This window comes from Oncorhynchus kisutch, linkage group LG17, assembly GCF_002021735.2.
Source record: "Oncorhynchus kisutch isolate 150728-3 linkage group LG17, Okis_V2, whole genome shotgun sequence".
Lineage (NCBI taxonomy): Eukaryota > Metazoa > Chordata > Actinopteri > Salmoniformes > Salmonidae > Oncorhynchus > Oncorhynchus kisutch.
The window spans coordinates 28,408,906-28,435,388 of record NC_034190.2 but is presented as its reverse complement, the minus strand read 5'-3'; the positions used below and the strand labels follow the sequence as shown (position 1 = coordinate 28,435,388).

The window sequence follows — 26,483 nt, the reverse complement described above, 5'->3', positions numbered from 1 at the left end:
ATAATATTTATGAATCATTTTAAATTAAACTTCCTCAATTTTGTTAACAAGTAGGTATGTGTGTGGCAACATCCAAACTTTTTTGCCAACAGATATTATCAATAAATCCATTCCAATAAGGCATGACATAAGGTATAGATACAACATCCTGCTGAAACAAGGTTCGTATCGCTCTGTTGTTGAATGGACTAAAAGAGAAACAAATCTTTCCTACTGATGAGTCAACAGGGTCAATAGAAGGTAGGCTCTGGGGATCAGGTCTTGACACCTTCCTGAATAACAGAGCAACACCTGAGGGAATGGTGTCTAAGTGATAAGAATTCCTTATAACTGAGTGAAAGACCCTCTGCATTTACCAGTTGGCTCACCAAAAGGATATTATTTCGGAACCATTATTCTAAAAACAAGAAGTTTTTTTATACGATATATCCCGATTATTCCATATATAATATCTGTGTGGAGAAAAATTGTGTTTATAAATTAAGGACCATGACAAGAAAACCTGCTGATGAAAAGCAGAAAGTTTCACTGGAATTTTGTCAATATTATAATTGCAAAACAACATGAAGTTAAGGCCACCAAAAGTAGAGAAGACATGATGAGGATTCAAATTTCAGATAGAAGTGGGTCTCCTTAGGAATTGTTTTATCCAATTGATCTTTAAAGTATTATTTAAAGTAGTAATGTCCAGAAAATTCAGTCCACCATTATCATGTGTTCAATACAACAGTTTTCCTAATGTAATGGGTACGGTTTCTCCAAAGAAATTTGAAAAGCATCTGGTCTATCTCTTTGCTTATTTTACTGTCAAGATATAAAGATAGAGCGCCATGTTAGTCTAGAGATACCTTCGGACTTGGTTATTAGGACTCTACCTTTTAAAGATAAGTCCCTCTGTAGCCATTGATTTACCTTCTTCTGGGTATTTTTAATAAGTGGGTTAAAATTTACTTAACCTCTAGACTTTTGATCCTTTGTAATGGTTATGCCTAAATATGTAAGTTCTTCTTTTACTGGAATACTGTAATATGAAGGTGTCACACAATCTTTGACAGCTATGAGTTCACATTTATTAATGTTAAGATATAGACCAGACGCTTTGGAAAAGGATTGTAATCACATTGATCGATATGGGAATTTGGTTAGCGTCTTTCAGAAAAAGTGTAGTATCATCAGCCAGCTGGCTTGTAATAATTTCTTTACCAGCTATGGAAATACCTTGTACAGGACTATTATTTAAAAAAATTGCAAGAAGTTGGGTGATTAATAAAAACAGTTATGGAGAGATAGGACAACCTTGCCTAATTCCTCTCTTTAACTCAAATCTAGGTGAGGTGCCATATTTCAATTTGATAGAGCTGTTACCATTTGCATAGAGAGTCTTAATAGCCTTCCAGAAAAATTCCCCAAAGCCAAGTCTCTCAGGGGAGTGGAAGAGAAACTGATGCTCTACTGTGTCAAATGCTTTATAAAAATCTAAAAAATAATATGAAGCTATCCTCAGTTATTAGGTCTGAGTAGACAAGTATGTCTAATACTAGTCTGATATTGTTAGAAATATGTCTGTTCCTCATGAAGCCAGACTGTGTTTCATCAATGATTGCATCCAGGACTTCTTTAATTATTTTTGCAAGTAGTAAGGATAATATCTTATAGTCATTATTAAGAAGACAAATTGGACGCCAGTTATCGATGAGCAGCACTTATTTTTTAGGCTTAGGTATCAGTGTTATTAACCCCTGACTCATTGTAGGAGGGAGAACATTGTTTTTAATACTCTCTAAAAAGACTTAAAATAGGAAGGGAGCTACTTGTTCAGAAAATAATTTGTAAAATTCTGATGTAATTCCATCAACACCTGGTGATTTATTGTTCTTTAGATGTTTGATAGACTCTATAATCTCTTCAACTTTGATGGGTTCATCACACTGTTTAGATTCTATATCAGTGATAGAGTGAACATTATTCAGTGAGTTAAAAAACATATCTGTGGATTCCTGACAGTATGTTGAGCTATACAATTTTCTGTAAAAATTGCTACAGTATTTAGCGATTAATTTTTGGTCATCTGTAATAACACCATCAATGTTTAACTTATGGATAGTGTTATTTTTTGAGTGAAATTTCTCAAGTCTAAAGAAATAGGATGAATTCTGTTCTCCCTCCTCAATCCATTTTTTCCTAGATCTAATAAAGGCTCCTTCTGCTTTTAATTTATATATATTGTCCAGTTTATTTTGTAACTCAATTAGTTCCATCTTCTCCTCCCCAAGAGGTCGACTGGGGACCTCTGAGAAAGGGAAGTTATCTTAATGAACACCTTTTCCTCCTCAGCTCTTCTGGTCTTAGCAAGATTACTACCATATTTTCTAAGATATTTGGACACCTCAAATGTAAAGAGCTCCCAGTTCTTGCAATAAGATTTTTCTTCACAAGCCCTTTCCCAAAAGTGTGAGAGCAGATCTTTAACCTCAAATTGAACTATATCATTATTTAATAATGAGCTATTTAGCTTCCAGTAGGATGCTCTACCAAGGTTCGTATCAGGGGTAAATATTTTGATATCAATGTAAATAGCCCTATGGTCTGTGAGGGGAGTAGTACAAATATGTGTAGTAACACACTCACTATCAATACATTTGGATATAAGCCAAAAATATATTCTGGATTGTCTGGAACCTGTTTTGTTACTCCACGTGAATGATCTTTCGGCCGGTAACCTCTCTCTCCATATATCAGTAAGATCCAACTTTTCCAAATAAAGTGACCAAAGGGGTCACATTCCGAGTGTAGAATATTACCACCAAAGGTATTTTTCATTGTAGTGACACCGGCGGAGCGTTCAGATCCATGGGAGAGACAAATATCGTTGCCCCACTGTGACCTCCAGAAGTTGGCATCAGCCAAAATTGAGTGAGACTCTTGAAAAAAGCAAAAATCTGTTCGAAATTGTTTAGCAAATAAATATGAAATATGTCTCATTGTTTTATGCACTTACTGACTCGTCTGGTATGCGCCGTCCATTCATATTGTCGCGTATTAGTGACGTAACCAACAGGATTTCCACTAGTTACAAAGTCAACATTTTCTATATCGTAAAAATTCAAAAAAAAAAGAATGTCGCTTTTGGTCTTAATTTAAGGTTAGGCTTAGCAGTGTGGTTAAGGTGAGGGTTAAAATAAATCAAACGTTACAAAGATAAGTAGTAGAAATAGGCGGGGTTTATGACTTTGTGGCTGTTATAACTATACGACCAAAATAGAAGCCACTTTCTTGTTCGTCTTTTCACTGACAGACCCAGGCTACCGATTTGTTTCAATTCACGCTTTGGGGCTTGAATAATTTCATACGGTAAGCGTGTTTTTGAAACCTTAGCTACTTCTATATTTTCAATGCTGTCATTTTATTTGTTCTTTCAACTTTGACTTTCTGGGAATTTCCATGCCAGTGCCTAGCTAACGTTATCTAGCTAGGCTTCCAACAGTGGCAATAGTGCTTTCTCGCTTTTAGCCTCAGTTATCTAATTTATATCTAAATAAACGGGTGTTCCGCTGTGAAATATAGTTAATAACAACATTTTGATATTTCTTCGCAAATCTAAGTTGTACCAAGTCGTTTTAACGTTAAACGTGTTACTTTCCAACATGTCTCTCCCAGGAGATACGCGCTAACACTGCAGCATCAAAATGTCGTACATGCTACCTCATCTCCACAACGGCTGGCAGGTCGACCAAGCCATTCTATCCGAGGAGGACAGAGCCCTGGTTATTAGGTTTGGACACGATTGGGACCCAACATGTATGAAAATGGACGAGGTGTTGTACAGCATAGCTGAAAAGGTAAGATATATGTTATTGTACCAATGTTGATGTTTGTATTTCACATCTGTGACTACGTTTCATTGAACGTTGCTATTTTTACAGTACCAACATCACTATTCCTCACTACAGGTGAAAAATTTTGCAGTCATCTATTTGGTGGACATCACAGAGGTGCCGGACTTCAACAAGATGTACGAGCTGTATGACCCTTGTACTGTCATGTTCTTCTTCAGGTGAATTTCAAGTTATCATGTCCACCTTCACTTCAGAGCCCTGCAAACCAATCTCTAGTTTTGACTTGCTAAATGAATGCAAATGTTCAACACAAATGGGTATTGTGAACACAGGCCATATAGGCAAGTTGTGAAAAGCAAAGGGATGCTCAGCTTTAAACAGCCCCACGCTGCTGTTTTAGTCCTGCATGACTGTGAAACTAAAATATTCCTTCTCTTGACCTCTGCACTCTTCCAGGAACAAGCACATCATGATAGATCTGGGGACCGGTAACAACAACAAGATCAACTGGACCATGGAGGACAAGCAGGAGATGATTGACATTGTTGAGACCGTTTACCGAGGGGCGAGAAAGGGACGAGGTCTGGTCGTATCTCCGAAGGACTACTCTACAAAATACAGATACTGATTGGTTCTTCCCATTGCTTTGTGTGATTCCCAATGGGAGCGAATCTGTCTTTTCAATATTAGACTTTATGAACAGCTGGACTACAGACAGGCTCTCTTTTTATGTTACTGACAAGTCACCTTTTTTCCATTGCAGTTATTAAAACCAGTCAACCAGTTATCACAGCCTGTATTCTCAGACCCAGTGTAAGGCTAGTCCTCGATTTTAAAAATAAATTAAAAATCATTCACAATTAATCTCAATTGAAAGTGTTTCAGTTCAGGGTGGCTTCATCTGGAAAATTGGAGCATATGTTTAATATGTGGTGTATATGTGATGTGCCTGGCTGCCTCGCGCTCCCTTCCTCAGGAAGATGACTGACAAGACTGTCAAATGTGTTCTAAGATCCTCCTGTCTGAGAAGGGCCTCAGACGGGCTCAACTGTCTCTACTGTCCTGGGATGTTCTACTCCACCCAACAACTGGTTGAACGCACACAGAAGGCCAACTGTGACTTCATGAGGCGGGAGTATAGACTACACAAATGACAGCAGTGACCTTCGGTTCCTCAACTTTGACATTAACACCACAGCCCCCAAAGAGATCCTAGGAGACGCAGAGCTGAAACTGGCTGTGGTTACCAACTCTCTGGACCTGATCTTCCTTAAGATGCAGCCTGGTTGTAAACAGGAAGTGTGTTAGAACCCCAGTAAAACGACGCGGACCGTCTGCCCCTTCAGTGAGAAGTGTATCATGGTGGAGAGCTACCAGGCCCATCTGAGTAGGAAGCACTGCATTTAAAGCACTGCGCTTTAAATACATAATTCATTGCTTGAAGCCATACCAAGGCACACACACCTAACGGAGCAAACTTATCTCAAAGTCTGTTCAAGAATGTACAAGAACATTTTGGGGAAATGTGTTGGTCAGTACAAACCATTCCGAAACGTAGCAAGTGTTCAAGCGAACTGAACACACCCCTGGCTATCCAAACGTCTTGCTACTCCACGCCCACGGACGTTCATTTTTTTTCTCCGCAATGAGTCTGGATCTGAGTGCCTCCTCGACGATTTCTAGAACACATTCTAGCCATTCCGATTGGTCCCAGAAACTGATGACCTTGTTTTGTACAACACTCATGTTGATGTCACTTTAACAATATGGCGTCTAGATTGAAAGTATTAGATTCCATTTTTATTTTGTCACATGCATAGGAACACAGATGTAGTTGCAGTGTATAGTGAAATTCTTAAGCTCCGGGATCCAGAAGTGCAAGTGTGAATGAAACAGAAACATAATAGATATTTTTAACAGTGACTGATAAATGTCCATTGGGGTGGTGGCATGATAGATATCTGTTCAGCTCCTCGGATATGTGTATGCAGAGGAACTTTTTTTGACCGCCTCCACAGCAGCCCCGTTGATGAGGATGGGCCTGTGAGAATGTCAAATAGAAACATCTATTTGAAAGGTCATCCAACTCGGAATTCCAATTTGGGAACTCTTTCTTGAGCTCCGACTTTCGACCTGAAGACCACTGACGTCATGATTTGATCTCATCTTTTTCCGAGTCCCAGTTGTCTTGAGCCTCATTCCCTTGCTAGTCGGAACTACGAAACTCTGATATTTTCGACTTGCTAACTGGTTGTAGTCATACACGTGCCGCGTTCAAAGAATCAGCAAGTCGGAAACTTCCAAGTTCCGATTCAATGTAAATGCGGCATTGAAAGCGCCATAAAGTTTGCCAGTTTGTATTCCTAAAATCCGGATATGAGTTACCTCTGGTTGGTTCAGTCATTGTTTAAATTTAACAAGGCCATGGGAAAAATGGAATAAACTCAGAAAATAAGGTCTGAGCTTACGAGATCTTATACGTTTTGTTCTATAAGATCATAACTGTCAGTTAACATTACTTTTGTGAATTATGAAGCCTTTTTGTGCTTACATAAATTCACAAAAAGTGACCTTGGTTGATGAAGATTATCTCATAGAACAAAAGGTATAATATCTCCTACGCCTGGGTTTACCAAATACCCTTTTCGGGGTTTATCCAATGAACCACGGCGGAGTTAGTGCCTACAAAAATACGCCATATAATGAAACAAATTGTATGGCTTTTATATGCCGTTTTGTTACTTTTTAGTGATGCGCAAGCGTAAATAACAGAATTCGTGTTTTCACCAATAGACCCAGGCAACCAGTTTGGTTCAGGGCTTTGGTGCCTGTGATCATTTTATAAAGGTAAGCGTTTTTGAAACCTTACTTTTAAATTTTCTATGTTTAAATATTATTTGAGACCTTTCAACTCCGACTTTCTGGTGATTTCCAAGCCAGCCAGGCTAGCTACTATAACGTAGCTAACGTTAGCCACGGTGTTATCTATTTAGGCTTCGAATATTTTTTTGTCTTTCATTATCGACAATATCTTAGCTTATTAAATAAAATGTTATGGGTTGCATTCGCATACACATATTTGGCTGATGTTATTGCGGGTGTAGCGAAATGCTTGTGTTCCTAGCTCCAACAGTGCACTAATAATATCTAGCAATACACACGAATCTAAAAAGTAAAGGAATGGAATTAAGAAATATAAGAACGAAAATCTACACACAATAGCCCATAATGACAAAGCAAAAACAGATTTTTAGAAATGTTTAATAATTTATCAAAAATACAAAACTGAAATATCACATTTACAGAAATATTCAGACCTATTACTCAGTATAGTACTTTGTTGAAGCACATTTGGCCGCGATTACAGCCTTGAGTCAGTCAGTCTTCTTGGGTATGATGCTACAAGCTTGTCACCTGTATTTGGGCTATTTCGCCCATTCTTCTCTGCAGAGTCACTTTAACTCTACCGACATGTACGAATTACCTCGACTATCTTCGCTACTGTTATTTTACTTTAATTATGTTATCTATATTTTTTACTTATCTATTTTTTTACTTAACCAACAATGCATTTAAGAAAAATACGTGTTAAGGGCTTGTAAGTAAGCATTTCACTGTAAGGTCTACCTGTTGTATTTAGCGCAAGGGACAAATACAATTAGATTTGAGATCCTCTCAAATTCTGTCAGGTTGGATGGGGAGCGTTGCTGCACAGCTATTTTCAGGTCTCTCCAGAGATGTTCAATCGGGTTCAAGTCTGGGCTCTGACTGGGCCACTCAAGGACATTCAGACACTTGGCAAATCAAATCAAGTTTTGTTTGTCACATGCGCTTAGGTTAATACAACAGGTATAGGTAGACCTTACAGTGAAATGCTGACTTACAAGCCCTTAACCAACAATGCTTTAAGAAGTTAAGAAAAATACATTTAAAAAGTGTTAAGTAAAAAATAGAAAATAAAAGTGACAAATAATTTAACAGCAGCAGTTAAATAACAAGAAAGGCTACATACAGCGGGTATCGATACAGAGTCAATGTGCGGGGTCACCGGTTAGTTGAGGTAATTGAGTTAATATGTACAGTTGAAGTCAGAAATGTACATATATCTTAGCCAAATACATTTAAACTCAGTTTGTCACAAATCCTGATATTTAATCCTCGTAAAAATTCCCTGTCTTAGGTCAGTTAGGATCACCACTTTATTTTAAGAATGTGAAATGTCAGAATAATAGCAGAAATAATTATTTATTTCAGCTCTTATTGCTTTCATCACATTCCCAGTGAGTCAGAAGTTGACATACACTCAATTAGTATTTGGTAGCATTGCCTTTAAATTGTTTAACTTGGGTCAAACGTTTCAGCTTCCCACAATAAGTTGGGTGAATTTTGGCCCATTCCTCCTGACAGAGCTGGTGTAACCAAGTCAGGTTTGTAGGCCTCCTTGCTCGCACACGCCTTTTCAGTTCTGCCCACAAATGTTCTATAGGATGAGGTCAGGGCTTTGTGATGGTCACTCCAATACCTAGACTTTGTTGTCCTTAAAGCCATTTTGCTACAACTTTGGAAGTATGCTTGGGGTCATTGTCCATTTGAAGACCCATTTGCGACCAAGCTTTAACTTCCCGACTGATGTCTTCATATGTTGCTTCAATGTATCCACATAATTTTCCCTCCTCGTGATGCCATCTATTTTGTGAAGTGCACCAGTCCCTCAAATCAAATCAAAGTTTATTTGTCACGTGCGCCGAATACAACCGGTATAGATTTTACAGTGAAATGGTTACTTATAGTGCACAAAAGGTGTTAGGTGAACAAAAGGTAAGTAAAGAAATAAAACAACAGTAAAAAGACAGGCTATATACTGTAGCGATGCTATAAAAGTAGCGGGCTACATGCAGACACCGGTTAGTCAGGCTGATTGAGGTAGTATGTACATGTAGAAATGGTTAAAGTGACTATGCATATATGATGAACAGAGACTAGCAGTAGCATAAAAGAGGGGTTGGCGGGTGGCGGCACACAATGCAGATCGCCCAGTTTGCCAATGTGCGGAAGCACTGGTTGGTCGGCCCAATTGAGCTAGTATGTACATAATGTATAGTTAAAGTGACTATGCATATATGATAAACAGTTGAAGCCTTTTTATCCTAGACTTGGCACTCTGGTACCGCTTGCCATGCGGTAGTAGAGAGAAGAGTTTATGACTAGGGTGGCTAGTGACAATTTTTGACCATTTTTAGGGCCTTCCTCTGACACCTCCTGCAGCAAAGCACCCCCACAACATGATGCTGCCACCCCTGTGCTTCACGGTTGGGATGGTGTTCTTCGGCTTGCAAGCATCCCCCTTTTTCCTCCAAACATAACGATAGTCATTATGGCCAAACAGTTCTAGTTTTGTTTCATCAGACCAGAGGACATTTCTCCAAAAAGTATGATATTTGTCCCCATGTGCAGTTGCAAACTGTAGTCTGGCTTTTTTAAATTGAGGTTTTGGAGCAGTGGTTTCTTCCTTGCTGAGCGGCCTTTCAGGTTATGTCGATATAGGACTCGTTTTACTGTGGATATAGATACTTTTGTACTGGTTTCCTCCAGCATCTTCACAAGGTCCTTTGCTGTTGTTCTGGGATTGATTTGCACCTTTCACACCAAAGGACGTTCATCTCTAGGAGACAGGACGCGCCTCCTTCCTGAGCGGTAAGATGGCTGCATGGTCCCATGGTGTTTATACTTGCGTACTATTATTTGTACAGATGTACGTGGTACCTTCAGGCGTTTGGAAATTGCTCCCAAGGATGAACCAGACATGTAGAGGTCTGATTTCTTGGTTGATTTCTTTTTGATTTCCCATGATGTCAAGCAAAGAGGCACTGAGCTTGAAGGTAGGCCTTGAAATACATCCACAGGTACCCCTCCAATAGGCTAATTGACATAATTTGAGTCAATCGGAAGCTTCTAAAGCCATGACATTTTTTTGGAATTTTCCAAGCTGTTTAAAGGCACAGTCAACTTAGTGTATGTAAACTTCTGACCCACTGGAATTGTGATACATTGAAGTATAAGTGAAATAATCTGTCTGTAAACAATTGTTGGAAAAATGACTTGTGTCATGAACAAAGTAGATGTCCTAACCGACTTGCCAAAACTATAGTTTGTTTACAAGAGATTTGTGGAGAGGTTGAAAAATGAGTTTTAATGACTCCAACCTAAGTGTATGTAAACTTCCAACTTCAACTGTACATCACTGGGGCCAAGTTTCCTGTCCTGAAGCCACTCCTGCGTTGTCTTGGCTGAGTGCTTAGGGTCATTGTCCTGTTGGAAGGGGAACTTTCACCCCAGTCTGAGGTCCTGGGCGCTCTGGAGCAGGTTTTCATCAAGGATCTCTATGTGCTTTGTTCCGTTCATCTTTCCCTCGATCCTGACAAGTCTCCCTGTCCCTGCCGCTAAAAAACACCCCCACAGCATGATGCTGCGACCACCGTGCTTCATTGTATTTATTTTATTTTTTAATTTTTTATTATATTCTTTTTTTATTTCACCTTTTATTTAACCAGGTAGGCCAGTTGAGAACAAGTTCTCATTTATAACTGCGACCTGGCCAAGATAAAGCACAGCAGTGCGACACAAACAACAACACAGAGTTACACATGGAATCAACAAACGTACAGTTAATAAGACAATAGAAAAGTCTATATACAGTGTGTGCAAATGAAGTAAGATTAGGGAGATAAGGCAATAAATAGGCCATAGTGGCAAAATAATAACAATTTAGCAATTGAACACTGGAGTAATAGATGAGCAGAAGATGAATGTGCAAGTAGAGATACTGGGGTGCAAAGGAGCAAAAAAATAAATAACAATATGGGGATGAGGTAGTTGGGTGGGCTATTGGGCTATGTACAGGTGCAATGATCTGTAAGCTGCTTTGACAGCTGATGCTTAAAGTTAGTGAGGGAGATATGAGTCTCCAGCTTCAGTGATTTTTGCAATTCGTTCCAGTCATTGGCAGCAGAGGACTGGAAGGAAAGGCTGCCAAAATAGGAGTTGGCTTTGGGGGTTACCAGTGAAATATACCTGCTGGAGCATGTGTTACGGGTAGGTGCTGCTATGGTGATCAGTGATCTGAGATTAGGCGAGGCTTTACCTTTAGCAAAGCTTTATAGATGACCTGGAGCCAGTGGTTTTGGCGACGAATATGAAGCGAGGGCCAGCCAACGAGAGCATACAGGTTGCAGTGGTGGGTAGTATATGGGGCTTTGGTGACAAAACGGATGGCACTGTGATAGACTGCATCCAGATTGTTGAGTATAGTGTTGGAGGCTATTTTGTAAATGACATTGCCGAAGTCAAGGATCGGTAGGATAGTCCGTTTTACGAGGGTATGTTTGGGTGCATGAGTGAAGGATGCTTTGTTGCGAAATAGGAAGCCAATTCTAGATTACATTTTTGATTGGAGATCCTAGATGTGAGTCTAGAAGGAGAGTTTAGTCTAACCAGACATCTAGGTACAGTGGGGCAAAAAAGTATTTAGTCAGCCACCAATTGTGCATGTTCTCCCACTTAAAAAGATGAGAGAGGCCTGTAATTTTCATCATAGGTACACTTCAACTATGACAGACAAAATGAGAATTAAAAAAATACAGAAAATCACATTGTAGGATTTTTAATGAATTTATTTGCAAATTATGGTGGAAAATAAGTAGTTGGTCAATAACAAAAGTGTATCTCAATACTTTGTTATATACCCTTTGTTGGTAATGACAGAGGTCAAACATTTTTCTGTAAGTCTTCACAAGGTTTTCACACACTGTTGCTGGTATTTTGGCCCATTCCTCCATGCAGATCTCCTCTAGAGCAGTGATGTTTTGGGGCTGTTGCTGGGCAACACAGACTTTCAACTCCCTCCAAAGATTTTCTATGGGGTTGAGATCTGGAGACTGGCTAGGCCACTCCAGGACCTTGAAATGCTTCTTACGAAGCCACTCCTTCTTTGCCCGGGCGGTGTGTTTGGGATCATTGTCATGCTGAAAGACCCAGCCACGTTTCATCTTCAATGCCCTTGCTGATGGAAGGAGGTTTTCACTTAAAATCTCACGATACATGGCCCCATTCATTATTTCCTTTACACCGATCAGTCGCCCCAAAGCATGATGTTTCCACCCCCATGCTTCACAGTAGGTATGGTGTTCTTTGGATGTAACTCAGCATTCTTTGTCCTCCAAACACGACGAGTTGAGATTTTACCAAAACGTTATAATTTTGTTTCATCTGACCATATGACATTCTCCGAATCTTCTTCTGGATCATCCAAATGCTCTCTAGCAAACTTCAGATGGGCCTAGACATGTACTGGCTTAAGCAGGGGGACACGTCTGACACTGCAGGATTTGAGTCCCTGGCGACGTAGTGTGTTACTGATGGTAGGCTTTGTTACTTTGGTCCCAGCTCTCTGCAGGTCATTCACTAGGTCCCCCCGTGTGGTTCTGGGATTTTTGCTCACCATTTTTGTGATCATTTTCATCACACCCCACGGTGTGAGATCTTGCGTGGAGCCCCAGATCGAGGGAGATTATCAGTGGTCTTGTATGTCTTCCATTTCCTAATAATTGCTCCCACAGTTGATTTCTTGAAACCAAGCTGCTTACCTATTGCAGATTCAGTCTTCCCAGCCTGGTGCAGGTCTACAATTTTGTTTCTGGTGTCCTTTGACAGCTCTTTGGTCTTGGCCGTAGTGGAGTTTGGAGTGTGACTGTTTGAGGTTGTGGACAGGTGTCTTTTTATACTGATAACAAGTTCAAACAGGTGCCATTAATACAGGTAACGAGTGGAGGACAGAGGAGCCTCTTAAGAAGTTACAGGTCCGTGAGAGCCAGAAATCTTGCTTGTTTGTAGGTGACCAAATACTTATTTTCCACCATAATTTGCAAATAAATTCATTAAAAATCCTACAATGTGATTTTCTGGAGAAAAAAAAATCTAATTTTGTCTGTCATAGTTGAAGTGTACCTATGATGAAAATTACAGGCCTCTCTCATCTTTTTAAGTGGGAGAACTTGCACAATTGGTGGCTGACTAAATACTTTTTTTGCCCCACTGTATTTGTAGTTGTCCACATATTCTAAGTCAGACCTGTCCAGAGTAGTGATGCAAGACGGTTGGGCAGCTGTGGGTAGCTATCAGTTGAAGAGCATGCATTTAGCTTTACTTGCATTTAAGAACAGTTGTAGGCCACGGAAGGAGAGTTGTATGGCAATGAAGCTCGTCTGGAGATTTGTTAACACAGTGTCCAAAGAAGGTCCAGAAGTATACAGAATGGTGTCATCTGCGTAGAGGTGGATCAGAGAATGACCAACAGGAAGAGCGACATCATTGATGTATACGGAGAATAGAGTCAGCCAGAGAATTGAACCCTGTGGCACCCCCATAGAGACTGCCAGAGATCCGGACAACAGGCCCTACAATTTGGCACACTGAACTCTGTCTGAGAAGTAGTTGGTGAACCAGGCGAGGCAGTCATTTGAGAAACCAAGGCTGTTGAGTATGCCGATAAGAATGTGGTGATTGACAGAGTCGATGTGGTTACGGATGCCAGGTCAACGAAAACGGCTGCACAGTATTTTATCGATGGTGGTTATGATATCGTTTAGGACCTTGAGCGTGGCTGAGGTACACCCATGACCAGCTCAGAAACCAGATTGCATAGCAGGGAAGGTACGGTGGGATTCAAAATGGTCAGTGATCTGTTTGTTAACTTGGCTTTCGATGACTTTAGAAAGGCAGGGTAGGATAGATATAGGTCTGTAACAGTTTGGGTCTTGGGTGTCTCCCCCTTTGAAGAGGGGGATGACCGCGGCAGCTTTCCAATCTTTAGGGATGCTCATTTAAGATGGTGAGGAAAGCACTTTTAAATAATAACCAGTCATACACTACTGACGATGCGCTCCCCAAATTTCACCAGGCTCACTGTTCATTAACTCTTGGAAGTGCTTTCACAAAGGATAGTAACATCTTATCCTGTGTTCTTGGAATCTGAATATCTGGACTTGTCCAGTGACTGCTGAGAAAGATCAGCTGACAACAGGGGAAAGTCCTTGTGGCGGCACGGAGAGACGGCTGACAGGAGGGAATAGACCCCACTGGGACAGTCATGGGGTAGCTTCCCATTTCTGTAGTTTCCCATGCGTCGCAGTATGTTGGAAACACCCGCTTTAGCTACAGAAAGTCAACATACGAGAATAGCCCTAGAGTCTGCGAGAGCGGGGGTGGAAGATGACTCATCGGCTGACAACATGGTAACGACTGGACCGGAAACGACTACGAGTAATGAGAGCACAGCACAAGAGAACACCACAGCAACTGTTACAAGTTCTGCTGCAACAGCGGGCCACAAACAGATGCAGGTATGTGTCTGTGGTTGGAGGAAAGTTACATCACACCATGGGTTGAGGATCCACCAGGGGAAGAAGGGGTGTTTGGGTAAAGAGAGACAGAGGCCTCGCATTGATTACTTTCTGCGAAAGCGATCAAATCAGTCGAATGAAGCACAGCAACTGGACGCAAACCATAGTTTGCAGTGCATCAGTACCACTGTCATGGAGGACGTAAACTCAAGCACCGAAGTAACAACTGAGGTGGAACCAACAACAGGAGTGGAACTCACCGAGACTACCAGGGCACAGACCATATGTGAAGTGGCCCGGCGCCAGTGACAAGAAGTTGTGGGAAACAGTGAATACTGACCTTACCTTGACCCTTGAGAAACTTCGAGGCACAGTGGAGAAGAAGTTGGAGAGGATGGGGGACATTATCTATGAGTACGGGACAGAAAGATTTTGAGTGGAAGAGGCAAAAGGCGGGAGAAAGGTTCCAACCCCACCAGTTTCCAGGAGGCAACAAGAAATCAAGCGCCTCGTTCAAGAAAGGTGACAGCTTAAGAAACAGTGTAAGAAGGCCTCGGAAGTGGAGAAGGAGGGCATAGAGGCACTTCAGGCTGATATCAAAACCCGGTTGGCATCCCTCCGTAGAGCAGAGAACCGACGGAAACGCAGAAGGAAGAAAGAACAAACTAGAACTCGATTCTATAAAGATCCCTTCAAGTTCCTTAAAAGTCTCTTCACGAAGGAAAAAAGTGGAGCTCTAAAAACAACAAAGAAAGACCTAGAGGAGCACCTGAGAACAACAAACTTTGACTCAAAGCGACATGAACATCTGGCCATCCCATCAGATATCCCACCCATTGAACCCCCGGAACATCATATTGAGACCAGCCCTCCGACATGGAAAGAGGTGGAAAACACAGTTCGAGGGGCAAGAACAGCATCAGCCCCGGGGCCAAATGGAGTCCCGTACAAAGTGTATAAGAATGCACCAGACGTCCTGAGGTTCCTCTGGAGGCTTATGAGAACAGCTTGGAAAAATAAGATAATACCCAAAGTGTGGCGTAGGGTAGGCGGGGTCCTGATCCCTAAGGAGAAGGATGCAGTGAACATCAGCCAATTCCGCCCAATCTCCTTACTGAATGTCGAGGGTAAAATCTTCTTTAGGGTCATTGCCCAGAGGATGGCCGAGTACCTGCAAAGGAATGCGTACGTCGATACATCTGTACAGAAGGCAGGAATATCAGGGTTCTCTGGCTGCTTGGAACATTCCAGCATGATCTGGCACCAGATCCAAATGGCCAAGGTGGAGAAAAGGGACCTCCATGTAGTCTTTCTCGACCTCGCCAATGCATTTGGCTCTGTGCCCCATGAACTCCTGTGGTCTGCCTTCAGATTTTTCCACATACCGGACACCATCACAACCCTGGTGAAGTCGTACTTCCAGGATCTGCAGTTCTGCTTCACCACCTCAGAGTTCACCACCTCATGGCAGTGCCTGAATGTAGGTATAATGGCAGGATGTACCATTTCTCCGTTGGCATTCATAATGGCAATGGAGGTTATCATCAGATCCTCAAAATGGGTTGCTGGTGGACAGCGAGTCGACTCTGGTTTCCGCCTCCCTCCACTCAGAGCCTACATGGACGACATTACAACATTGACCACCACTGTCCCATGCACCAGGAGACTGCTCAGAAAACTCGAGGAGAACATCAGCTGGGCCCGTATGAAGATTAAACCATCCAAGTCACGCAGCATCTCGATTGTGAAGGGAGTACTCTCTGACCTGAAATTCTTCATCGGAGATGACCAAATCCCAACAGTGTCTGAGCAGCCGGTAAAAAGCCTTGGAAGGTGGTATGATGCAAGCCTGAAGGACAAAGACCAGGTGCAACAGCTGCGCAAAGACATCAGTAGTAGCCTACAGTCCATCGACAACACCCAGCTACCTGGAAAGTTAAAGGCCTGGTGTCTGCAGTTTGGTCTCCTACCCCGGGTGTTGTGGCCCTTAGCAGTGTATGAGGTTCCAATCTCAACAGTGGAGAAGATGGAAAGAGGAGTCACAGGCTACTTAAAGAAGTGGCTCGGAGTTCCACGATGCCTTACCACCATCGGCCTCTATGGAGATGGTGTCCTCAAGCTGCCCCTCACCAGTCTAACAGAGGAATTCAAGTGTTCAAAAACCAGGCTCCAGATGACACTGAATGAATCTCGAGACCCAGTGGTGAGCAACAACGCGCCGACCTTGGCAACTGGGCGCAAATGGAGGCCAGGAAAAGCCGTCCAGGAGGCAACAGCAGCCCTCAGACATGCTGACATTGTGGGTCATGTTCAGCAAGGGAGAGGAGGCCTTGGGCTAACTAGCCGTGCTGCTTGGAGTAAGGCCACTGCACCAGAGCGGCGGAAGATGGTAGTGCAGGAAGTACGCCATCAGGAGGAGGCTGCAAGGTGGGCCAAGGCAGTCTCTCTTGCCAAACAGGGACAGTGGACTTGATGGGACAGTGTGGAGAAGAGGAAGATCAGCTGGAAGGATCTGTGGGCCATGGAAGCGAGGCGGTTGAGCTTTTCCATCAGAGCAACATATGACGTCCTTCCAACTCCAGTTAATCTTCACCAATGGTATGGCGGCTCGACACCATTAGAGCGAGACCAGCGACTGGAAAATGCTAGCTGACATTGGCCGGCAACTTGTGTTTCCTCCGGAGATCGCAACCACCACCCTAAGACCTGACATGGTCCCGTTCGCTCAAGAAGGTCTTCATCATTGAGCTCACAGTACCCTGGGAGGACTCAGTAGATGAGGCTTATGAGCGAAAGCATCTGCGCTATGCCGATCTAGCTGCCGAAGCACGGCATCATGGCTGGAACACAGAAGTCCGACCAGTGGAGGTGGGCTGCAGAGGTTTTGTGGCAACATCTACAACCAGACTGCTTAGAGACCTTGGAATTAAGGGCCAGAGCCAGCGTTCGGCAATCAAAGCTGTATCGGAGGCGGCAGAAGGCAGCAGTCAGTGGCTCTGGATGAAGAGGAAAGACCCCAGCTGGGCCCCGAAGTGAGAGGGCCAGGAGGTATGCGGTCAACAATGCTTGACTCCGGGAGGAGGACGCCCCTGCCATGCATAGTCCCATGGGATGTTGGCTATCATCAACAAGGCAACTCCTATGACTAATTGGGAATGGGACGCAAGCGTAGGATTGATCACCCTGTCGCTGGCCGCCTTTGGGGAGGGTGTATAGTGTGAAAGGCCGAAACACCCTAGGAACCAAAGGTACACTACTGACGATGTGCTCCCCAAATTTCACCAGGCTCACTGTTCATTAACTCTTGGAAGTGCTTGCACAAAGGATAGTAACATCTCATCCTGTGTTCTTGGAATCTACTGACGGAATGAGGTCAATATCCTTCCAGGACACCCGGGCCAGGTAATTTAGAAAGCCCTGCTCGCTGAAGTTTTTTAGGGAGCGTTTGACAGTGATGAGGGGTGGTTGTTTGACCCATTTACGGACGCAGGCAATGAGGCAGTGATCGCTGAGATCCTGGTTGAAGACAACAGAGGTGTATTTAGAGGGCAGGTTGGTCAGGATAATATCTAAGAGGGTGCTCGTGTTTACGGATTTAGGGTTGTACCTGGTAGGTTCCATGATAATTTGTGTGAGATTGAGGGCATCTGGCTTAGATTTGTAGGATGGCAGGGGTGTTAAGCATATCCCAGTTTAGGTCACCTAACAGTACAATCTCTGAAGATAAATGTGGGGCGATTAATTCACATATGGTGTCCAGGGCACAGCTTGGGGCTGAGGGGGTCTATAACAAGCGGGAACAGTGAGAGACTTATTTCTGGAAAGGTAGGAGCTCAAACTGTTTAGGCACAGCCCTGGATAGCATGACAGAACTCTGCAGTCGGTCTCTGCAGTAAATTGCAACTCTACCTCCTTTGACAGTTCTATCTTGGTGGAAAATGTAGTTGGGGATGGAAATGTCAGAATTTTTGGTGGCCTTCCTAAGCCAGGATTCAGACATGGCTAGGACATCAGGGTTGGCGGAGTGTGCTATAGCGGTGAATAGAAAAAAACTTAGGGAGGAGGCCAGGATGGTGCCAGGTTTGTTCCAGAAGTGAGGCTTTGCATTCAGGCCAAAGAGTTCAATCTTGGTTTCATCAGACCAGAGAATCTGGTTTCTATCGTGTTTTTCATGGTTTGAGAGTCCTGTAGGTGCCTTTTGGCAAATACCAAGCTGGCTGTCATGTGCCTTTTACTGAGGAGTGGCTTCTGTCTGGCCACTCTACCATAAAGGCCTGATTGGTGGAGTGCTGCGGAGATGGCTGTCTGTCAGGAAGGTTCTCCCATCTCTACAGAGGAACTCTGGAGCTCTATCAGAGTGACCATCAGGTTCTTGGTCACCTCCCTAACCAAGGCCCTTCTCCCCCGAATGCTCAGTTTGGTCGGGCGGCCAGCTCTAGGAAGAGTCTTGGTCCCAAACTTCTTCCATATAAGAATGATGGAGACCGCTGTGTTCTTGGGGGCCTTCAATGCTGCAGATATTTTTTGGTACCCTTTAATATAGACAGGACTGTGCCTTTCCAAATCATGTCCAATCAATTGAATTTACCACAGGTGGACTCCAGAGAGATTAAAGTAGATGTCACGTGTCAAAATTTTGATTGATGACCCTATGTGAACCTATGTGAACTCTATGTGAACCCTATGTAGTGATGACGTGTGCATGTCTTCTGGTCAGGCAAGCCTGGTTAGGTGGGGGCTATGGGGTGAGTAAGGGTCCATTTGACAGGCCGTTAATGAGATCTACTGTCTCTATTATATTATGACAGACCAGCTAGATCTACTGTCTCTATTATATTATGACAGACCAGCTAGATCTACTGTCTCTATTATATATGACAGACCAGCTAGATCTACTGTCTCTATTATATTATGACAGACCAGCTAGATCTACTGTCTCTATATATTATGACAGACCAGCTAGATCTACTGTCTCTATTATATTTGACAGACCAGCTAGATCTACTGCTCTATTATATTATGACAGACCAGCTAGATCTACTGTCTCTATTATTTATGACAGACCAGCTAGATCTACTGTCTCTATATATTATGACAGACCAGCTAGATCTACTGTCTCTATTATATTATGACAGACCAGCTAGATCTACTGTCTCTATTATATTATGACAGACCAGCTAGATCTACTGTCTCTATTAATTATGACAGACCAGCTAGATCTACTGTCTCTATTATATTATGACAACCAGCTAGATCTACTGTCTCTATTATATTATGACAGACCAGCTAGATCTACTGTCTCTATTATATTATGACAGACCAGCTAGATCTACTGTCTCTATTATATTATGACAGACCAGCTAGATCTACTGTCTCTATTATAATATGACAGACCAGCTAGATCTACTGTCTCTATTATATATGACAGACCAGCTAGATCTACTGTCTCTATTATATTATGACAGACCAGCTAGATCTACTGTCTCTATTATATTATGACAGACCAGCTAGATCTACTGTCTCTATTATATTATGACAGAACAGCTAGATCTACTGTCTCTATTATATTATGACAGACCAGCTAGATCTACTGTCTCTATTATATTATGACAGACCAGCTAGATCTACTGTCTCTATTATATTATGACAGACCAGCTAGATCTACTGTCTCTATTATATTATGACAGACCAGCTAGATCTACTGTCTCTATTATATTATGACAGACCAGCTAGATCTACTGTCTCATTACATATACATGATATGACAAGACCATCTATACAACTATTCTGTGTCTATTTATATTATGACAGACCAGCTAGATCTACTGTCTCTATTATATTATGAACCAGACCGCTAGATCTACTGTGTCTCTATTAATTATGACAGACCAGCTAGATCTACTGTCTCTATTATATTATGACAGACCAGCTAGATCTACTGTCTCTATTATATTATGACAGACCAGCTAGATCTACTGTCTCTATTATATTATGACAGACCAGCTAGATCTACTGTCTCTATTATATTATGACAGACCAGCTAGATCTACTGTTCTCTTCTATTTTAATATGACAGACCAGCTAGATCTACTGTCCATTATATTATGACAGACCAGCTAGATCTACTGTCTCTATTATATTATGACAGACCAGCTAGATCTACTGTCTCTATTATATTATGACAGACCAGCTAGATCTACTGTCTCTATTATATTATGACAGACCAGCTAGATCTACTGTCTCTATATATTATGACAGACCAGCTAGATCTACTGTCTCTATTATATTATGACAGACCAGCTAGATCTACTGTCTCTATTATATTTATGACAGACCAGCTAGATCTACTGTCTCTATTATATATGACAGACCAGCTAGATCTACTGTCTCTATTATATTATGACAGACCAGCTAGATCTACTGTCTCTATTATATTATGACAGACCAGCTAGATCTCTGTCTCATTATATTATGACAGACCAGCTAGATCTACTGTCTCTATTATATTATGACAGACCAGCTAGATCTACTGTCTCTATTATATTATGACAGACCAGCTAGATCTACTGTCTCTATTTATTATGACAGACCAGCTAGATCTACTGTCTCTATTATATTATGACAGACCAGCTAGATCTACTGTCTCTATTATATTATGACAGACCAGCTAGATCTACTGTCTCTATTATATTATGACAGACCAGCTAGATCTACTGTCTCTATTATATTACACAGACCAATATATCTACTGTCTCTATTATATTATGACAGACCAGCTAGATCTACTGTCTCTATTATATTATGACAGACCATAGATCACTGTCTCTATTATATTATGACAGACCACTAGCTAAATCTCTGTCTCTATTATATTATGACAGACCAGCTAGATCTACTGTCTCTATTATATTATGACAGACCAGCTAGATCTACTGTCTCTATTATATTATGACAGACCAGCTAGATCTACTGTCTCTATTATATTATGACAGACCAGCTAGATCTACTGTCTCTATTATATTATGACAGACCAGCTAGATCTACTGTCTCTATTATATTATGACAGACCAGCTAGATCTACTGTCTATTAATATGACAGACCAGCTAGATCTACTGTCTCTATTATATTATGACAGACCAGCTAGATCTACTGTCTCTATTATATTATGACAGACCAGCTAGATCTACTGTCTCTATTATATTATGACAGACCAGCTAGATCTACTGTCTCTATTATATTATGACAGACCCTAGATCTACTGTCTCTATTATATTATGACAGACCAGCTAGATCTACTGTCTCTATTATATTATGACAGACCAGCTAGATCTACTGTCTCTATTATATTATGACAGACCAGCTAGATCTACTGTCTCTATTATATTATGACAGACCAGCTAGATCTACTGTCTCTATTATATTATGACAGACCAGCTAGATCTACTGTCTCTATTATATTATGACAGACCAGCTAGATCTACTGTCTCTATATTATTATATTATACAGACCAGCTAGATCTACTGTCTCTATTATATTATGACAGACCAGCTAGATCTACTGTCTCTATTATATTATGACAGACCAGCTAGATCTACTGTCTCTATTATATTATGACAGACCAGCTAGATCTACTGTCTCTATTTCTATTATATTACAGACCAGCTAGATCTACTGTCTCTATTATATTATGACAGACCAGCTAGATCTACTGTCTCTATTATATTATGACAGACCAGCTAGATCTACTGTCTCTATTATATATTATGACAGACCAGCTAGATCTACTGTCTCTATTATATTATGACAGACCAGCTAGATCTACTGTCTCTATTATAATATGACAGACCAGCTAGATCTACTGTCTCTATTATATTATGACAGACCAGCTAGATCTACTGTCTCTATTATATTATGACAGACCAGCTAGATCTACTGTCTCTATTATATTATGACAGACCAGCTAGATCTACTGTCTCTATATTTATGACAGACCAGCTAGATCTACTGTCTCTATTATATTATGACAGACCAGCTAATCTACTGTCTCTTATATTATGACAGACCTCAGGACATCTAGATCTACTGTCTCTATTATTTATGACAGACCAGCTAGATCTACTGTCTCTATTATATTATGACAGACAGCTAGATCTACTGTCTCTATTATATTATGACAGACCAGCTAGATCTACTGTCTCTATTATATTATGACAGACCAGCTAGATCTACTGTCTCTATTATATTATGACAGACCAGCTAGATCTACTGTCTCTATTATATTATGACACACTAGACTACGACTGTCTCTATTATATTATGACAGACCAGCTAGATCTACTGTCTCTATAATTATGACAGACCAGCTAGATCTACTGTCTCTATTATATTATGACAGACCAGCTAGATCTACTGTCTCTATTATATATATGACAGACCAGCTAGATCTACTGTCTCTATTATATTATGACAGACCAGCTAGATCTACTGTTCATATATTATGACAGACCAGCTAGATCAACTATCTCTGTGTCTATTATATTATGACAGACCAGCTAGATCTACTGTCTCTATTATATTATGACAGACCAGCTAGATCTACTGTCTCTATATTATATGACAGACCAGCTAGATCTACTGTCTCTATTATATTATGACAGACCAGCTAGATCTACTGTCTCTATTATATTATGACAGACCAGCTAGATCTACTGTCTCTATTATATTATGACAGACCAGCTAGATCTACTGTCTCTATTATATTATGACAGACCAGCTAGATCTACTGTCTCTATTATATTATGACACCAGCTAGATCTACTGTCTCTATTATATTATGACAGACCAGCTAGATCTACTGTCTCTATTATATTATGACAGACCAGCTAGATCTACTGTCTCTATTATATTATGACAGACCAGCTAGATCTACTGTCTCTATTATTATGACAGACCAGCTAGATCTACTGTCTCTATTATATTATGACAGACCAGCTAGATCTACTGTCTCTATTATATTATGACAGACCAGCTAGATCTACTGTCTCTATTATATTATGACAGACCAGCTAGATCTACTGTCTCTATTATATTATGACAGACCAGCTAGATCTACTGTCTCTATTATATTATGACAGACCAGCTAGATCTACTGTCTCTATTATAATTGACAGACCAGCTAGATCTACTGTCTCTATTATATTATGACAGACCAGCTAGATCTACTGTCTCTATTATATTATGACAGACCAGCTAGATCTACTGTCTCTATTATATTATGACAGACCAGCTAGATCTACTGTCTCTATTATATATGACAGACCAGCTAGATCTACTGTCTCTATTATATTATGACAGACCAGCTAGATCTACTGTCTCTATTATATTATGACAGACCAGCTAGATCTACTGTCTCTATTATATTATGACAGACCAGCTAGATCTACTGTCTCTATTATATTATGACAGACCAGCTAGATCTACTGTCTCTATTATTTATGACAGACCAGCTAGATCTACTGTCTCTATTATATTATGACAGACCAGCTAGATCTACTGTCTCTATTATATTATGACAGACCAGCTAGATCTACTGTCTCTATATATTATGACAGACCAGCTAGATCTACTGTCTCTATTATATTATGACAGACCAGCTAGATCTACTGTCTCTATTATATTATGACAGACCAGCTAGATCTACTGTCTCTATTATATTATGACAGACCAGCTAGATCTACTGTCTCTATTATATTATGACAGACCAGCTAGATCTACTGTCTCTATTATATATGACAGACCAGCTAGATCTACTGTCTCTATTATATTATGACAGACCAGCTAGATCTACTGTCTCTATTATATTATGACAGACCAGCTAGATCTACTGTCTCTATTATATTATGACAGACCAGCTAGATCTACTGTCTCTATTATATTATGACAGACCAGCTAGATCTACTGTCTCTATTATATTATGACAGACCAGCTAGATCTACTGTCTCTATTATATTATGACAGACCAGCTAGATCTACGTCTCTATTATATTATGACAGACCAGCTAGATCTACTGTCTCTATTATATTATGACAGACCAGCTAGATCTACTGTCTCTATTATATTATGACAGACCAGCTAGATCTACTGTCTCTATTATATTATGACAGACCAGCTAGATCTACTGTCTCTATTATATTATGACAGACCAGCTAGATCTACTCTCTCTATTATATTATGACAGACCAGCTAGATCTACTGTCTCTATTATATTATGACAGACCAGCTAGATCTACTGTCTCTATTATATTATGACAGACCAGCTAGATCTACTGTCTCTATTATATTATGACAGACCAGCTAGATCTACTGTCTCTATTATATTATGACAGACCAGCTAGATCTACTGTCTCTATTATATGACAGACCAGCTAGATCTACTGTCTCTATTATATTATGACAGACCAGCTAGATCTACTGTCTCTATTATATTGACAGACCAGCTAGATCTACTGTCTCTATTATATTATGACAGACCAGCTAGATCTACTGTCTCTATTATATTATGACAGACCAGCTAGATCTACTGTCTCTATTATATTATGACAGACCAGCTAGATCTACTGTCTCTATTATATTATGACAGACCAGCTAGATCTACTGTCTCTATTATATTATGACAGACCAGCTAGATCTACTGTCTCTATTATATTATGACAGACCAGCTAGATCTACTGTCTCTATTATATTATGACAGACCAGCTAGATCTACTGTCTCTATTCTATTTATTATGACAGACCAGCTAGATCTACTGTCTCTATTATATTATGACAGACCAGCTAGATCTACTGTCTCTATTATATTATGACAGACCAGCTAGATCTACTGTCTCTATATATTATGACAGACCAGCTAGATCTACTGTCTCTATTATATTATGACAGACCAGCTAGATCTACTGTCTCTATTATATTATGACAGACCAGCTAGATCTACTGTCTCTATTATATTATGACAGACCAGCTAGATCTACTGTCTCTATTATATTATGACAGACCAGCTAGATCTACTGTCTCTATTATATTATGACAGACCAGCTAGATCTACTGTCTCTATTATAATATGACAGACCAGCTAGATCTACTGTCTCTATTATATTATGACAGACCAGCTAGATCTACTGTCTCTATTATATTATGACAGACCAGCTAGATCTACTGTCTCTATTATATTATGACAGACCAGCTAGATCTACTGTCTCTATTATATATGACAGACCAGCTAGATCTACTGTCTCTATTATATTATGACAGACCAGCTAGATCTACTGTCTCTATTATATTATGACAGACCAGCTAGATCTACTGTCTCTATTATATTATGACAGACCAGCTAGATCTACTGTCTCTATTATATTATGACAGACCAGCTAGATCTACTGTCTCTATATAATATGACAGACCAGCTAGATCTACTGTCTCTATTATATTATGACAGACCAGCTAGATCTACTGTCTCTATTATATTATGACAGACCAGCTAGATCTACTGTCTCTATTATATTATGACAGACCAGCTAGATCTACTGTCTCTATTATTTATGACAGACCAGCTAGATCTACTGTCTCTATTATATTATGACAGACCAGCTAGATCTACTGTCTCTATTATATTATGACAGACCAGCTAGATCTACTGTCTCTATTATATTATGACAGACCAGCTAGATCTACTGTCTCTATTATATTATGACAGACCAGCTAGATCTACTGTCTCTATTATATTATGACAGACCAGCTAGATCTACTGTCTCTATTATATTATGACAGACCAGCTAGATCTACTGTCTCTATTATATATGACAGACCAGCTAGATCTACTGTCTCTATTATATTATGACAGACCAGCTAGATCTACTGTCTCTTATATTATGACAGACCAGCTAGATCTACTGTCTCTTTATATTATGACAGACCAGCTAGATCTACTGTCTCTATTATATTATGACAGACCAGCTAGATCTACTGTCTCTATTATATATGACAGACCAGCTAGATCTACTGTCTCTATTATATTATGACAGACCAGCTAGATCTACTGTCTCTATTATTTATGACAGACCAGCTAGATCTACTGTCTCTATTATATTATGACAGACCAGCTAGATCTACTGTCTCTATTATATTATGACAGACCAGCTAGATCTACTGTCTCTATTATTATGACAGACCAGCTAGATCTACTGTCTCTATT

General features: G+C 40.7%; 1 protein-coding gene across 1 annotated transcript; it reads left to right on the top strand.

The window, feature by feature from the left end:
• Nucleotides 1-3,046: 3,046 nt before the first annotated feature.
• LOC109875601 (thioredoxin-like protein 4A) lies at nucleotides 3,047-4,700 on the top strand. Its single transcript, XM_031793496.1, has 4 exons — nucleotides 3,047-3,351; nucleotides 3,658-3,839; nucleotides 3,951-4,054; nucleotides 4,293-4,700. The coding sequence occupies exons 2-4, from the start codon at nucleotides 3,687-3,689 to the stop codon at nucleotides 4,462-4,464; spliced, it is 429 nt and encodes a 142-aa protein (XP_031649356.1). The 5' UTR covers nucleotides 3,047-3,351; nucleotides 3,658-3,686; the 3' UTR covers nucleotides 4,465-4,700.
• Nucleotides 4,701-26,483: the final 21,783 nt, after the last annotated feature.

Coding starts and splice junctions, on each gene's coding strand:
- LOC109875601 (XM_031793496.1), top strand. CDS start 3,687: ATGTCGTACATGCTACCTCATCTCCACAACGGCTGGCAGGTCGACCAA. Junction 3,840..3,950: donor TGTACAGCATAGCTGAAAAG/GTAAGATATATG, acceptor TCCTCACTACAG/GTGAAAAATTTTGCAGTCAT. Junction 4,055..4,292: donor ACTGTCATGTTCTTCTTCAG/GTGAATTTCAAG, acceptor GCACTCTTCCAG/GAACAAGCACATCATGATAG.